Source organism: Lepeophtheirus salmonis, chromosome Z (genome assembly GCF_016086655.4).
Source record: "Lepeophtheirus salmonis chromosome Z, UVic_Lsal_1.4, whole genome shotgun sequence".
NCBI classification, from domain to species: domain Eukaryota; kingdom Metazoa; phylum Arthropoda; class Copepoda; order Siphonostomatoida; family Caligidae; genus Lepeophtheirus; species Lepeophtheirus salmonis.
The window spans coordinates 7,482,545-7,499,762 of record NC_092584.1 but is presented as its reverse complement, the minus strand read 5'-3'; the positions used below and the strand labels follow the sequence as shown (position 1 = coordinate 7,499,762).

General features: G+C 31.0%; 1 protein-coding gene and 2 long non-coding RNA genes across 6 annotated transcripts; 1 reads left to right on the top strand and 2 right to left on the bottom strand.

The window, feature by feature from the left end:
- The first annotated feature begins 2,899 nt into the window (after window positions 1-2,899).
- Window positions 2,900-4,345, top strand: LOC139907306 (uncharacterized). Its single transcript, XR_011783800.1, has 3 exons — window positions 2,900-3,004; window positions 3,799-4,131; window positions 4,192-4,345. It is a non-coding gene; the product is annotated as an uncharacterized lncRNA (long non-coding RNA).
- A 2,468-nt stretch (window positions 4,346-6,813) lies between these two features.
- LOC121130168 (uncharacterized) lies at window positions 6,814-8,831 on the bottom strand. Its single transcript, XR_005868610.2, has 2 exons — window positions 8,564-8,831; window positions 6,814-8,504 (listed from the first exon to the last, which is right to left on the bottom strand). It is a non-coding gene; the product is annotated as an uncharacterized lncRNA (long non-coding RNA).
- A 340-nt stretch (window positions 8,832-9,171) lies between these two features.
- LOC121130167 (uncharacterized) lies at window positions 9,172-17,001 on the bottom strand. Of its 4 annotated transcripts, XM_071893675.1 has the most exons (4): window positions 16,932-17,001; window positions 16,621-16,858; window positions 10,578-10,972; window positions 9,172-10,524 (listed from the first exon to the last, which is right to left on the bottom strand). In XM_071893675.1, exons 3-4 carry the CDS (start codon window positions 10,888-10,890, stop codon window positions 9,677-9,679), a joined length of 1,161 nt encoding a protein of 386 aa, XP_071749776.1. In that variant the 5' UTR covers window positions 10,891-10,972; window positions 16,621-16,858; window positions 16,932-17,001; the 3' UTR covers window positions 9,172-9,676. The 4 variants fall into 4 exon arrangements, with proteins under 4 accessions (XP_071749776.1, XP_040581856.1, XP_040581853.1 ...); XM_040725922.2 differs by lacking the exon at window positions 16,932-17,001 and having other exon boundaries at window positions 16,621-16,878; XM_040725919.2 differs by lacking the exons at window positions 16,621-16,858; window positions 16,932-17,001 and adding an exon at window positions 11,209-11,754.
- Window positions 17,002-17,218: the final 217 nt, after the last annotated feature.

Below are 17,218 nucleotides of genomic sequence, written 5' to 3'. Positions count from 1 at the left end.
TTGAAAAAAGATAACTGCCTAAAAAAATGAAGTAGGTAAAAATTATATAAAAAATGTTTTCGCATTATAACAATTTCTCCATTTTGAAATGGTTTCTAATTTGTCAATTATAATAAAGTTATCAACTTTATATTTGTGTCATTATTTATGGATCAATATTCAGTTTTTGAACACTGCTCGTGTCGTTAGATATTTTCCAAATAACCATTAGTTTAGCCTTTAAGGCCTTTTTAAAAATCAAGTTTTTAACTTATAACTACGATTCAATGCCATATTTGGACATGAAAGAACTATATTGTAAATGAAAAAATATAAATTGATATAAACATTTCAGCATTTGAAAAATAAATTATTTACTACTTGATCTTGATTACAGTTATACAAAAATATATATAACTTCTAAAAAACCGAGTAAAATGAAGGACCTTACATAGAAGCCGATATCTTTTTTATTTTCTATTCAAGTGATTTATGTCATACGTGAAGTTATAGAATAGACTTTATATTACTTCTTTTTTTAAAATGCCTTTTAAAAAGGTTAATTTTGATTGATTATTCGTCAATTTAGTTTTTAATATTAATTTAGCAATTTAATTTTAATAATCTCGCTAGGTTGCGTGAATATAAATAACAATAGATAGACAATAGATTATAATATGTATACTTTTTATAAAATATACATAGAAAGAGGTTTTAGAAGAATAAAAGCAAAATGAAGGAGATATATTTGGATTATAATCATTTGAAGTATCATATGTTTTGAGTATACTTATTATGAATCATCAATATCCTTTCCACCATTATGTAACATCCCCTTTAGAAAAAAAATGATAAGAACGCATTTATTTCAAAAATGGAGACCTATATATACTTTAGACATAGGAGTTATTTTCAAATTTAAAGCTCCACAGCATAATTAGATCGAACAACCTTTTTTTTTAGAAAATAAACCCTTAATTTTTTTCCCCATCCTTTCTTCAAATAATTCATTTTTCAAAAATTCCTTGATTTGGGGGAGGGGGGCTGCCAGCCCCTCTAGCACCCACCACCACCATTCTGTGGATGCCTTTAGCATATCAACGATATGCACTATACATATACTCGTGCGGTTGTAATATTTAGAATTTATTTTGTAACACTTGTTTACAGTTTTCGTTTTATCTTAGTTTAAATTTATTTTTTGCATTGGCTATTTATATTATATTTTTCACGTATTTATTATCTTATTAAGGGTTTATATTGTTTCACAGAATGTAATAAATGTCCAAGGCAAAAAATATATTCAGCTTTATGTGAGAGTATGATATTAACTATATATACATATTACTGGCAAATATGTTGCATAGGGCGCCAAATTGATTCGGATGGGCCCTGTTCGATTCCACAGCTAATCATAATAACACACAAATGAAATATTTAAATACAAGAAGCAAGAGTAGGTAGAAGCGTCATACGTTATCCACTCCATTTTTTTTTCAACTGGCTCTACCTGAGGCCCACAAATGAGAAATGGATCATGGATTGACAAACAAGTCGAAAACGAGGAAATGACATAATTCCTTCATTATTTCAACAGAAAACAACCATTTCAGGCATTTTAAACTAATACACAATACACATTTTGATTTAAAAAATCAAAGAGAACAGGTAAAATTTTATGAAGAAACATGAATTAAAACAAAAGCACCAAATAAGATGCTAGGGTCAAAAACACTGTTAAATAGTGTTGCATATTTAAAATGTATTTGCCTCTTTCCGCACACTCAGCGAAAGAGAATAGATATATCTTTAAGGGAATTGAATTAAATCCTGAACAAATTACCCCAGTTCATCTCCTTAGCAGTCCTTACTACTAATAAGGGTCTAATTAGTGTGCCTCAGAATTATATTACACGTCATATGGTGGAGAGTTGAGTAAACGTATCATGTATTGATGTAACAAGTGTTTCGTGCTTGTAGGAATTATTTGCCTGAAAAATATCTAAATAACTGGAAGATAAAGCTATAAGATCGACTGGAGTTATGTGTTCAAAGACTAGTAAATGCAAATTATTGTTTATGACTAATGATTTGATATTGACATAATAAATCCTCCACGGCTTGCTAGGCACATTCATCAAGCTGTGTATGCAAGCGCCCCTTAAAAACATATTTATATCTCTAAGTTTATTAAATAATTATTGGGACATAATAATTACAGAGCACTATTGTACAAAAATTTCCTACAAAACTACAAATTATTTGGTTAGGAATGAAAAGAGACATAAAATCTAGAGAGTAGCTCTGTCGTGATAGATTTAACACTATTTTATTCTATGAACGTGAATGGGAGGTCGCAGTAGCGTATGGTGGGTCCAAGCTTAGTTAAATTAACAAAAAAAATTGTAATAAAGCAAGTTTAGAGGCACTATGTAAAAAGTAATAATTAATAATGATTCATTACGTACAGAGGCGCCATAAGTACAGATCTGTTAATGCCTTATTTTTTGTAGCCAATTCAGTGATAAGCGTCTTACAATCGTAATAAATTCAAATCCCTTGTCATTGAACTACCAATAACTTCAGGAAATTTTATTATTTCCTTTATTCCTTTTATTCATCTATTGATGCTTGCAAATGATCTCTTCAGTCAAATGCTAGCCTCTCTGTCCAACTTGGACAATAACATTGATCCCGCTATGACGACTGGTAAATAAACTACAAATTGTGTGGTTGGACATTACATAGAAAGTAATCAATGTAATTGAAAGTTGTACACGCAAAATCAGATCTATAGTTTTGCAATATACATATCAAACTATATTTTAGCCAGCATCATAATTAAGAAAAAAAGATGTAGTAATCTTCGGAAAAAATAGTCAAAAAGTGACCCGATATAAATAATAAGAAAAAGAACATCTGAATGAACGCCGTTCATTTTTTTCCCCGTTCGTCCTTCATTTGTTCAAAAGATCAATGAATGGGTTCCAGATAGTCATGAAATTTGGAGAGGTATCTTTTGAAGGTAGGTAAATGAGGCGATTTTTTTTTAAATGGCGCCATCTATGTGTGAAACCGAGGATTTTTCATCCCATATGTTAATACTCACAATCCTACTTAGTACTTAAACTTTATCATCTACCGAATATAAGTATCTAGTTATGTAAATCCTTTGAATTTTTTTACTAGTCCGTTTTTTGTTTTTTTTTGGAATTAGTAATCTGAAGAATGAATTTTCTTTCTCTTACTAACTTGATTGAACATTTGTGTGTACTCACAAGAGACGGAGATTAACCTTAGGCATTTGTTGAGGAATCATAATTGTGAGTCCTAGTTGAACTCAGAGTAGAATTGGGAATCGACATCGGATTAATTCTACATAATGTGCTTGTATATTTTCTTCTTCCCCTCCTCCCTTGTCACAGCTGATTGTAGGAGATCTAATGAAACGTTATTATCATTAATATTTCTCTCCTCTAAAATATCCTTCAAATTGTCTGGGTTCATAGGGATTTCCAGTACCTATAACTTGAATTGATTCCAATTTCACTCATTTTTTATTGGTGTCAAGTTGAATTTTAACATGGTAGTTAATTTTGCCGTGAATATGTTGCTATATTATATCAGGGTTGTGAATAGAACCCAAAATCGAACAATGTTCCATGGAACATGCATTCTATGAACGGAACAGAATTATTTTAAACCATGAACGCTAAAAATGAGATTTTAGCCGTCTGTTCCAACAGTGCTTAAAATAAATTCAATAAATCAAAGTTTATATATATATTTTTTTTTTACTTTTTTAAATATTATTTAAAGGGCTGATACAGCAAAGACGAACGCTTGGGACACCTATTTTGAATGCTAATATTCACTGAATTATTGTGTTAAAAAATCTTGAAGCATAGTCCTCTAATAATGCTTCCCTGACACTATCAAAGTGGATGTTGGGATTTTTCTGTCGTACGGTGTATGTGGACGTACCTTATCTTTGGAACGTGGAACGAAACGCGAAACAGAACTGTAATAATTGATGAACTCTGAACGCGGAAGGGAAATTAATCATTTGAACGAAACGTTTAGATGCCTGTATCATATGTCCAGACTTTACCTGAAGTCTTGACTGCTATTATATCTCAGCACTTATAGCAGGTATGTTACAAAAAATCATAACTTTGTATTTTTTATATAATAACTATTATTTAATTTTAGCTGAAAAATTCAATGATGCTAAAATTATCTTAGCTGCTTGGATATAAACGGAATAATTGCATTTTTTCTTGGCAAAAAATTCAAACTTTCGTCGCAATTTCGTCAGATTTTGTCAAAGGACCCTACTGTAGTAAAGATGAACTCAAGGATAATAATAATAAAAATGGAGAAATTGTGCGTGCTATATGAGTGTGTCAGCACTTCAGTTAACCCACCTTCATAATGGAATTAATTACATATTTATGACTCGTAAAAAGTAAAGAAAAATAACTTTGAGCAGCAGCAAGTCTTCAATATTCCTTCTTTCTCCCTAAATAATGAGGTAGAACAATATCTACTTCATTGTCGTCCTATAGGATTCAAAGTGTCAAATTTAGCTTCGAAACAATAAACGTATTTGCTTTAATGTGTTAAGAACTATAAAAAGAAGACGATGAAAAACACCGAACTGATTCCCTCATTAGTTGAAATGGGCCCTTCTGACTTCAAGATTAATAGGACACGAACTACGGTTTTTGAGAAAGAGTTGTCACAATCAGCATGAGCCTATTGATGTCATGTTAGAAGAATATCGTCGATGATTTGGATCCAAAGTGGCTAGCTTCAACTGTTCCACATATAAGCATAATCTTATTATCTTGTATTACTTACTCCAATCTATGTATCAATATAACTTTGAATACTAAATAGTGAATACAATAACTTTATTTATATTTTTTCCATATTTTGACTTCAAAAAAGCAAGAAAACTTATGACTGAAGTACATAAACTCATTACAAGAAGGGGAATAACTTATTTTATAGGAAGATTAAATTTGATTCACAAATATTCAATTTTCAATTAACTGATATGATCAAACTATTGCATTGATTAGAGATTCTATATACATTTATTAACAGTTTATAATAAGTTAGTTAAATATGTATTACTGCTTGCCATACATACATAAAATAAAATTTTACAAATAAAAGGGAACGAGCACGACCCCTAAACGGGGTATTTGTGCTACTACAGCTGATTCTAAAACCTAGTTTACATTACAATTTTATTTTTTTACATTTCATAAATTTTAAAATACGAATGTCTTCGTTTTCCTCATTCATGGCTTGATGTCTCTCGTAAGATAAGGCAGAGTATCTATTTTGAAATAGTCTGCACTCTGCAATTCTTCAATACAGACCTGGAACGTTGAACTTATGTCCTTCCACTTGCTTAGGTGAGCTAGAAAAGGGGAATGTCCAGTATAGGCTTGTAGAATGAGTTTCAATTTTTCTCTTCCGAGCTTGATAAACTTCGATTTCGGCTTATTAAGCGAAGTATGTGTATGTTTCATAGTTTGATATTTTTATATTGGTCAAAGCAATATTGATAGAAGAAGTCATTTTTTATATAGCTTGGAGGCGTCCCAACAGTTTATAATAAGCTAGACACTATTTAAAATGATAGTGTAAAGTTATATAAATTTATGTTACTTAAATATGAGCTCAATAGCTACTGACTTTTTTATATACCTTCCCTTTGATTATACAATTTTTAAAAGCTAAAATATATATTTGAAACTTCTTGTTGGTTGTGTTTGATAGTTGTTGTATAATAAAAGATGATTATTTTTAGAGTTATACTATTATTATATACGTAAAACAAGACATGTTCTGCTTTCAACAGATTTAGCAAATATGTAGTGTAATACCTACACCTTTTTTTAGTTTTGAGCAAAAATTGAGCTTAATTTTCAACCCAAATAGTTTGAATTCCTTTTGAAACTCTATTAAGATACAGTTTTTCTTTTAGTTTAGATATAAATGACAATTTTGTATGCTCTTTCGTTATTGACCATAATTATAGAAGTATTTGAGGATTTAATGGTGGAAATATATCTTCCTTCTACAAAAGGTCTTTTAAAGGTTCGTCGAAGCATGCATATTCAGTCTTTGAAATGAAGGGAACATAAAAATTTATTTATTTTTAGAATGAACTGTCTGTGACAAAAACCTGCCTCAATATTTTTTCCTTAACATGTTATTAAAACCACCAATGCAGAGTAAATCTGCTGCCACTCCAAATATTTATAGAACCCATTGGTTTTGGTCATTGATTATAATGTTCTTCATCATTTTTTCCCCTGTTCCTTCACAAAAACATTAGAGTTAAATTAATCTGATTTTTCCTTACTCCGGAAAGTGAAGAAATATCCCAGGTTGCGTGATGATACACTTTATTGCGTTGGATTTTAATTTATGAGTAGAGAGTATAAATTATGACTCTTAGACATTATGGACTTTTTAATATTTGTGTATCGTTTTAATTATTAGTCATTTCTTATTTATTTTTTAGCAAAATACATATCTATCATATACTCAACATGATTTTTATTCAGAAAGTATAGTGCCAATGGAATAAAGAAAGGAACTCAGAATATTATCTATAAATTATCTCATATAGTTAAAAACTATATAGTTATTTAGAAAACTACATACTGGCACTATCTATATATATATATAGTGGGACTTGCATCTTATTTTCATACTATGCCCTTCAAGGTATAGAAGAAAAAGAACGAAGTATGAATAGTTATATCGTAGCATTGAAGAGATATATAATTACCCAAGTCATTTATGAAAAAATTTCAATACATTTATTTTTATTACGTATATATTTTTAACAAATAAGGAAATGAATTTATACTAGAAACTTAAATATATTAAATGAAATTCAAATAATAAGCATGAATGTGAAAATAAAAACAACATTTAATTTGTAAGTACTGATCCAAGTGTTCCAAATACATATATTTTAAAAAAGAAGACTTCAAAGTCAAAACAACAGATTCAAACCTCTACAGGAAATTGAAAATAACTTATTGAATTCCTCGAGTTCTTAAAGTTGGAACTGCTCCTTCTATTTTTGAGATAATTTTCCTAATCTATTACTTAAAACTCCATCAACTACAAGAAGTTCAACATCAAGTTTAGTTACGAGGTTAGTATTAATTTTTGCAATGATGTAATGTAAACTAGTATTTGCTATATTTTTCAGGTTTGAATATGATTAAGATCGTCAATTTCAAGTAGAAATATAAATTTTAAAGAGAATGAAGTGACAATGTTATCAAAAAGTGTTGTATTCAAATCTTAAAATGATAATACATTTTCATAATATATATATAGGTAAATATCGAGAAAAAAAAACAGTATAAAATATATATAGTTCCTTTTTAAATTTCAACTTCTTTATTTTGTCATTAATGACTATTCTTAAAATAACTAATAATTTAATATAAGAACTGTTATGTGACACATTTATTATTTATTAAATTTTTTAGAAGATGATTAAGACAAACTATGTTTTAAAATTGTAATTATATATAAAGTTATCCAATAGAAGCCTACAGAAGTTAAGATGTCACTTATAATTAGTTATCATATAATCACTTAGCACTAAACAATTCACAAAATATGTTTATGCATATAGCAGCAAAATATAATATGTATTGGAGACAAAAGTATCGAGAGAAAAGCCTGCATATTCATTTATAGTCTAAGATTGTCTTTCCCTTTTTTCCAAGGGAAAAAGTAGAGGAGGAGAGGCTTAGTGTGCAGAATTGTTCGTACAATACAAACTTATAAATGTACGACACAATAGAGATGAGTGATTTCTGCGTTATATACATCAAGAACACTGAATGATTGTTAACAATGAAATATTTGTCTCAGAATAGGAGACGAAAAAAAGTCGACTTTGGAAGGAAAAGGCTTCAAGAGTTTCAACGAAGAAGATGCGGATGAAAAATGATAGCACTTTCTTCCTCACTGGGTATTTCATCTTGGAATTATTTCTTGGTGTGGAATTACTCAGTTACAATAAACTATTTATGTGTAATATCAGAATAGAATATGCTCTGCAGACCAAAATATCGAGAAAAGGGAATCACATTATCTTTACGACCCTAAAATCATCTTCCACTTGTATTCAATGACAAAAGAGACTCTATAGTAATAAAGAAATCAGGCGTGAGCTTGAAGTGTCCAGTTTATATCATTATCCGTATATCACAAAGTCCAACTTATAAATGAAATTGATATAAATTTGATTGAAATGAGTGATTTCTCCGTTAAATACATAAAGAACACAGAAGGACTCTTATTAATGAAACGAAGCAGAGTTCCCTTTCAAAGAAGAAGCAGTGGATGGAGGTTGAGAACTCTCACTTTCTCTCTCTGTTCCTCACTGGGTCTTTCAGTGAATTATTCTTTGGTTTTATGGAGCTCTTTAGTTCTTATATGTAGAAGTATAAGATGATTCGGTAGAAGATCTGGAGGAAATTATGTATAGGGGCAATGATTAATGAGATCAGAAGTCACTTTCACAGACCTTGATATGAAGAGGCTCCTCCACAATGAAAGATCCTTCCATAAGATGAAACCCACAGAGTGAAGCACTTGTTCAAGTGCCATGACATTTGAAGAGAGTATCAGAAGGCGTGTGAATGGGATATTCCTAGGAAGGTGATGGTTGGATAGATGCGGATCCATATATCAGATTACTCCATAGGAGAGATCCATTTAAATGCCCATGAATGAAATTTCTGTCCGCGCAGTTACAACTCCTCTCTTCTCTTACTTCCATCCTTTTGCTGACTGCTGTGTAAGTAAGTCATGCCTACTAGGATACATAGGTTTTGTGAATCAAAAAGAAGTTGTTTATAAGGTCTCCGATTACATCACCGACCTATGTAATAACTCGAGACTCAATAGGCAAAGAAAAGGAGAGTCAACTGTCAGCTGATATTTTATGTTATATGTATCAAATAAAAAAACCACGAATAGTAATATTTATGTTCTTGTCAACAGCTGAAAGACGAGTCGTCCTTTTTATTCAATAGGTTGTGCCAATGAACTAATTTTTTGTGCATCCACTTATTATATAGTTCGCTGGATGACACACAGTATGACAAGAAATAATAGTTAGTTTCTATACAATTTAATTTATAATTTCACACAACCTCGTATTTTATTTTGAAACAAGTAATTCTTATAAATCTTTATTGCAACGTTTTTAAAATTATCATTAGAACATATAAATACATGGATTATAGAAGGGGCTTGATCCCATATTTATAGTTCTACTAAAGATATAATGTTCCTTGGCTTATGCTTTATTAATATAGATAGATATAAGAAATTCTAAAGTATTGACTGAATAAAAAAATAAGCAAAAATTGGAGAAATTAGTAAACAGAGCTCTAAACAATAATGAATACTATAATGTAATGGTAATACTTTTGCGAATTTTGTTAAAGTTAAGAAATAGTTGAACAAAAACGATTAGCTTTTATGAAGTAGTGAAGGTATTTAGAAAAAATAGATAGAAATAACTAAAATATTATAGTTGACTAGTGAAATATAAATTCAATGGTAATCTCTTTAATGAATATGAGAGGTAATGCTAATGGAAGCTGATGATGGATTCATTATCATTTTTGATTTAGGCTTCGATATGGATAACATTATCAAACGCAACTTCATAATTTCCATGTAAATGATTAACAATCATTCCATCAAAAAGTCGAATCTTTCTAGAAAAATACTCAGAGACTTGATTTTTGATAAATGTTCGATTTGTTCCATCTTTTGTTTTGGAGAAATAGTAAATATTTCCGGGATGCTCCAAATAAGGAAAGGAATCTTGATTTGCTGACTGAATGACTTCTTTGATATTCTGAACATTTTTCTCAGTTACTTCATTTTTACTACCCATTAGAATATAAAATATATTTTCCATCGTTAGATTCAAGTTATCTAGCTGTCGTAGGATTGATATAAACAAGGCAACGGTGGCTAGGCTTAGGCTTGGAACAATATCACTAGTATTTATAAATATCTTAATGGCATTTTTTATCTTATGGGGAATGTCTGCATCGGATCGAAAAACAGGAGGTGGAGCAAGGGCAATACACTTAATATCGATGTCATCCTTCCCTTCCTTCTCAAATTGTTGAATCAGCTCCATAGTTATTAATTCAGATGCTCCACCTCCCAGGGAGTGGCCGGTTAGTACCAACTTTTTACGATTCCCAGATTCAAGGGATTTACTAATGATTGGCATACTTTTTTCCATGACTTTTTGAGCCCCTTCGTAAATACCCAAATGAGCATACCCTTCAAACTTATCCACTTTCCGATCAGAGCAAACGAGGTCGAGGAAAACATCCGTGACGGAAAATGTGCCACGAATAACTAGGAATACTGTGTCATCTGTTTCGAAAATAAGGAACTTGGGGTGATGAGTGTCTTCAGCCGAGTCCATCCAGGATACATAGATCAAACTAGACCCTACTCAAAGTAAATTTATGATAAATAAGTGGAACGTTTTAATGGGAAATTACTTTCTATATCCATAATTTTCGCAATGACAGCCTTTGACACCAGGAGAGAGGCAGAGTATATTCTAACCGCATAGCGTCCGATTTTCTTTGCCTCGAAGAACTCATTCGATTTAAGATCCGAAATATCATTGAGAAACTCCTCTTTGAAATCCGCAACTTTGTAGAAGAGGGCCACAAGAAGGAACAGAGGTGTTTTAAAATCTATTTTATCCACCTCTTTAACATTTTCAATAATTTCATCAATTGTGTTGAGAGCCTCTTGAACATTTGGGCTCAGAACAGCATTCTTCATGGCTACCCATAACTGATCCATATTATTGCTAAATTCCTTTTTGAACTGTTCAAAACTATAACAAATTTCCTTCTCCTTAATTTCGTCTTTGGAACTTATGTATCTGAAATGAATAAATTAATGCACATGAATTAGAGTTAAAAAAAAAAGAAATATAAAATATTTTTTTATCTCCTTTGATGATAGTTGATACTTTAACCACACAAAGTGATGGATCAAAGGTTAATAATTATATGACATCAAAAAATAACACAATTAAATTCATTAAAAAACGATAGAAAAACTTATGTGTCTATTTTTACAAATTCAAAGTACTTAAAAATCAAAGTACTTTACAACCTCCGATAAAAGAACATTCCAATCCCAGTCGTAATCAATCCAAAAATCCCAACTTCCAATATTGTATTGCGATTTATATACTCCGATATCCTCCACATTGTACAAGAAGATTAAATATCATTCAGTAGAAATATATTATTATTTTTTTATTATGGTAAGCAGACAATAGCTTTCATTTTTTCCTATATTTTTTGTCAATTCTCCAAACGGAACGTCTTGACAGGAGATGGCGGGGCTCTTTTACGTCATGAAGTGTCTTCCTTTTTCTCTATTTATTTATTTACAGATGGCACTGTTCAAGGAAAAATAAAAGTGAATCTCTCTAAGAGTTTACCCATCCCTTTTTTCTGTTATCTATCATTGTGTGTTCTTGTTTTTTCAGTATAATCGTAATGAATTCCAATGACCCCTCACTCATTCCGCATTCCCTAGTTCAATCAATCGCAGTTTTATTAGCTATAAAAGAGCTCAATATTGGAAGTTTGATTTAAGTTTATAACCAATTGGTCAATAATGCATTTTCATTGCCGTCATAAATTGCATCATAATTGAAGGAGACGCCATCTAGGGAATGGAGAGCTAAGTTGATATCCTAACTACACAAATGTACATATTTACTTTAAATCTTTAAAAAAACTCTTTCAAATTATATTAAGAATAAATAAAAATCTAATATCTCCAATTTATACTGCTTGAAAACATGTTGTATTTGATAAACACTGATACCTATAAATTGGTATCCACAATGTGAAAATAAGATTGTGCAACTGTGTACTTTTAATAAATGTTCGAGTCCGATATTTAATAAAAGCAGGCTTTGTAGGAACTTTTACGTGAAAAATATATTAATAAATTATCGATGATCATATAAGTTTAGTATATGAATTTCGTTTAACATATTATAAAAGTTAGTGAGTGGGAAGTCATTTCTGAGAAGTATAAAATTTTAATGAATAGTAGGATTTAAGTATTTTCATTGGTTGGTCTCATTTCGACATCCAATAGTTAACTATTTTATTTAACACAGTAATGGCTTTTCATACTTTACAAAAACAAAAGATGGTTTTATCTATTCAAAGTCGTATCATTATTTTGAAAAATGTCAATATTTGGGGAGAGCAAAGGCAGACGTTAAAAAGGCTAAATAATATCCTGCTACATTAAAAAATATCATTCAAGAGGGTCAATAAATTCCCGAATTTTTTTTAATGATGATAAAACCGGTCTGTTTTGAAAGAGTTACCATATAGGAGCTATGTAACTAAAAATGATGTGGAAATGTTCCTGGTTTCTTAATTAGGCCAGGTCTCATTAACAAGTTAGGCAATCCTCAGGCTCTTAAAAATATTAATAAAAATTCCCTAAGTGTATTCTAGATGCATAATAATAAAGCTTGAATAACCAAGGATTTAAACATATACTGGTTCCAATAAAGCTTTGTCCTTCGACGATATTTATGTGATTTAGGTTTAGATGTTAAAGTTTTCCTTCTTCTGGATAATGCTGGTAGTCAGTCTTCTCTTTTAGAATGTAATGGAGTTCGCCTTGACTTCTTACCTCCACACACTACCTAATTTATTAAACCTATAGACGAAGTTGTTAAACGTTCATTTAAGAGCATTTAATAAAAAATCACTCCAATATCCAGGGAACAAATTAGATACGAAGCAAAATATTTATTTAACAGCTTATTGAAGGAAATTTACTATTTTTACTTGCTTAAATATTATGAACAAATTTGTCAAAGAGATTAAACTCAAACCTTCAATACAGCTTGGAAAAAACATTTGCCATGAGCGCGTAAGAAATCATGAAGGCTTGGCTCCTCTGCATGTTCAACACAAGGTTACATCAAATAGTGTTATCCTAGTAAAGAAGCTTGGAGAAGAAGGCTTTGAAGATTGTTTAGAAGATGATCTCAACAATCTCATAGATTATGACGAATAACCTGGGATATTTTAGCTAATATTGATTCATGGAAGGATATCGAAACAGTTATCACTAATTATTCTGCGGGTGAGTATGTCCCATGAAATGAAAGTATCTCCTTAATAAGACTCAATAATAATTTTGATCCTTTCTAAGATATGAAAAAAAATGATCATCATTTGGACAATAATATGGAGCGCTTCATTAAAGTGATGGATGCTCTTGACACTTTAATGGAACAATATCACTGTATTGTTCAAACTTTAAAGTAACAATTGATGAAATCTAAGAATATCATAAATTGAGATTATTTCCATTTTAAACGAAATAAGCAAGGATTAAAGATCGTTGATTAATGTTCATTATGTATTCACGTAAATTTTATCAAGAGGTTGTGAGATAGAATTGAAAAAGTTACGAAAATTTGGGCATCGATCATTCGTTGTAGGTATTGGCAATGATGCATAATAAAATTTCCTGCTTGTCACGTCGTTATCTTTATTGTATCACGCAACCTTTCACACAAAAAGAATAAGAAAAAAGGCCCGAAATCATTTGGTAGTTAGCCAAATAAGTCAATCAAACCAACTGGTATTTATCTTTTAGGTCCTCCCTCACTATCATTCTTATATTACTTATCCACAATTTTTAAAATCAATTACATATTTGTATATGTCATAAAATTAAAATCCTAAATAGTTATGTTAATATTATATTGAATATAAATAATAAGATGGCCAATATATTACTTATATAAACGACGAGGGATCAACAGGAAATTATATTCCTGTCCTTTTGGAAACGGAGCAATACTATTAAACAGCTCATGACTTCGTTTATTTCTCAAATAGAATAAATTATGAAATAGGACTGACGTATCAAGTAAGATGAGTGAATCGACAGATGACAACAAAATAGATAGGATATTTTTGTGTTAGCGAGGTATGCCATGTTGTATATAAAAATAAAAGAATGTGAACGCGGGAATCCTTGATAATTTGAAGGTTGTTTGAGAGGAGAGTAGTTTTGCGGCCGTCACCTTGTATTAGATCAGCTACAAGCTACCGAGAGAGGAAGGAATTAAATACAAATTCCACTCCGTATGTAACAAGGACATATGTGCTGGAATTACTCCGATGTTGATCTTCAAAGCTACTCGTAGTCTAACAAAGGTAGGAGACTCTCCTCTTTATAGTAGTAATTCATTTCCCCCAAAAAAAAAAAAAAAAATCATACAGAAGACAGCTGATATAAACAAGGGTCTTAATTCAGGTGTACCATATGTCTGACTCCCGCCTTCTCCTCGAGCACTTATTTTCATTACAAACACATCAACCCTATCCATAAAAAGGTTTTCAAACCATTGGCCGAAAACATTTTTGTCAAAGAAAAATTTGCCGAATGGACATTTTGCCGCATGAAATTTCGCAAGAGTACCATTTGAACCATAAATAATATTGATATAATATGTGATATAAAATTATTCCAAGATAAATCTGTATTGTTCATACGCTCTATATGTCATACATGTAAATTATTTTGTGTTATTTTGCAGAAAAATTTTATGGTTCGAATCTTTACTATTGGAGTACTTTAAGTAATTAAATAATTAGCAAACGCGACAGTAGCTCCAATGGAATAAGTGATAATCACTTCTTCGTTATCAATTAATTATCATTCGACATGATGACATGATTGATATTGGAAAATACTCATGGATTGGCGAAGAAGCATCATAACTTATTTTGACAGTATTTATTTGTAAATGATAACACAATAATTAAAAAAGGAGAAACACCCTCAATGACGTCACGAGAGATTGATATTACCTTCTGTTAGGACCCACAAATGGACCATAGCTGCTGTAAGATAATCCAATATAATCCAAAGCTACTCTCCTTCCAAACTATTGATGTATTTTGGGCAGTAAAAAGAAACGTAAAATCAACATGGAAACCTTGATCATGTAATGAATGTTTTGGAGAAGAGCAGCTTAGCTGTCATAACGTCACATTAGATAAGCTATAACTAGCTGTCACGAGAGAGGAGGAGTAGAAGAAAATAAACAAAGCCATTGGTAAAAATAACTCCGATGTCGATCCTCCATTCTACTCTGACTCCAACAACAAATAATCAATATTATTCTCCGTCTTTTATGAGCAAACACGAATGTTCAATCCGATTTTGAATATAATTAAATGTAGTAGGAAAAGAAGTTCACTACTCAAGATTTAAATAAGTAGGACAACAGATGAGGGAAAGATAATTCATTCTTAAGAATACCAATTCCATCAAACGGGCAAGCTAAAAAGTACACACGGTTTAAATCCATAGTCATAACATCTAAAGTTGTTGTGCCTTTATCGGTCTATAGGTTCAATCAATTCCGGTTCTTGAATGCTAGAACCAGAGCCAACAAAGTTGAACCGAGACTGCAATATATTGCTTATCGGTCTCAGTTATAGTTCTTATGTTCCTATATAGAATATATAATGAAAATATCATATATATCATTAAAAATAAATTTGCCTTAATCAAAAAGTCAATTTTCTGAGGGTTTTTTTTTCTACAATTGCAGCGTTTTCCAATCATTTTTTTAGGTGGCAGTGTCATACAATTGTATTTGAGTTTCAAATAGCTAAGGGCATCTTATGGATCTGGAAAAGGGTTTTTAGGCACCAAACGGTGTAATTAAAAGAGGGAAGAGATTGGCAAAATTATGGATCCAGGCCCTTTAATAAGCATGTTTGGCTGAAAGCAACCCTCCCTTATCCATCTTCCTGCACCTCCTGACCGCCTTAGCAGTATTTTTCTTTGCCCTTATCAGTCTTTTTTTTATTTTTTATCAGTCCAATCTTTTTTATCCTTCAACGGGACTAAGGACGACTTACTAGGATTGAAGAACATAAGAACTTAGAGAAAATGATGAATGATGGCTAGAATGTACGTAATAATACGTTCTAGTCAAACATCCCCTACAAGTATCTTGTCTCTTATAAAGAGGTTATGAATTATGATGCAACTTCAGCCCAAGGTGACTATATATAAGGTGTGTCGTTAATAAATGGCTATTCTTTTATTTACTGGCTATTTTCATGACGTCATAGAGGATCCGATTTAGGATAAAATTCGATAAAAGAAATTCTATTAATACATAACATAGTATATTTTTCTCATCAGACAATACTATTGTTTTTTGCACACTGGTAGATCATATTTATTAACACTTCTACTTCTAGCTTCAATAGAGTTAACAACGCACCTGTATTATTCAAATATTTATATGATATGAAACCAAATGGCGCCAGGGGATTATGATGTATGTGTCCTATCAAACACAATCAATATATAGTTATATTTGTCTGGAAAAAATGCCTCATTGAATAAACAAATATTGAATCACTCGTCAAACATTTATTAGAGAAATCAAATTACAGGATTTTTGTTTTTTTTACAAGTAAGCGTTTCAAATATTGCTCTTACCTTGCATACACGTAGAAAAACACTTCTTGGCCACGGATTCTATTTGACTATCTTAAACAAAGTGCGTATTTTATCATAAACAAATATCATTTGACGACAAATTACGATGTTAATGAAGAAGTCGGCCACAGGGGTTCATACCATAGTACACATAATATATTATATGGAGGATCCACTCAGAAAAAATACAAAACAATTTACTTGCCTATTAATACCTAATTATACCCCTAGATAATTACTGCAAATAAAAAGACGAATGAACATCTAACATGAAATAGAATTATTAAAAAAAATAATAAAAAGATACTCACTCAGTTTTTTTGTAGACTGTTGAGAGCAGCAAACACATAATATTATGAATCATTTTGTTAATAGATCTCTGATGTCGAATGTATACATTTATTTATTAGAATAAGGAGAGTTGAATTACAGGAGCTCTCTCACGCTACGATCTTTTTGTAGCTCGCAATCAACCTCTTCTCTTAAAGTAGAGAGAAAAGGCGCTCAAAAACAACTGTTACGTAGCAAAGATCGGGACTTCAGAGTCTCAGTCCGGACAAATTTAGTCCTGTATATCAGGCCTAAAACTTATTTAGTT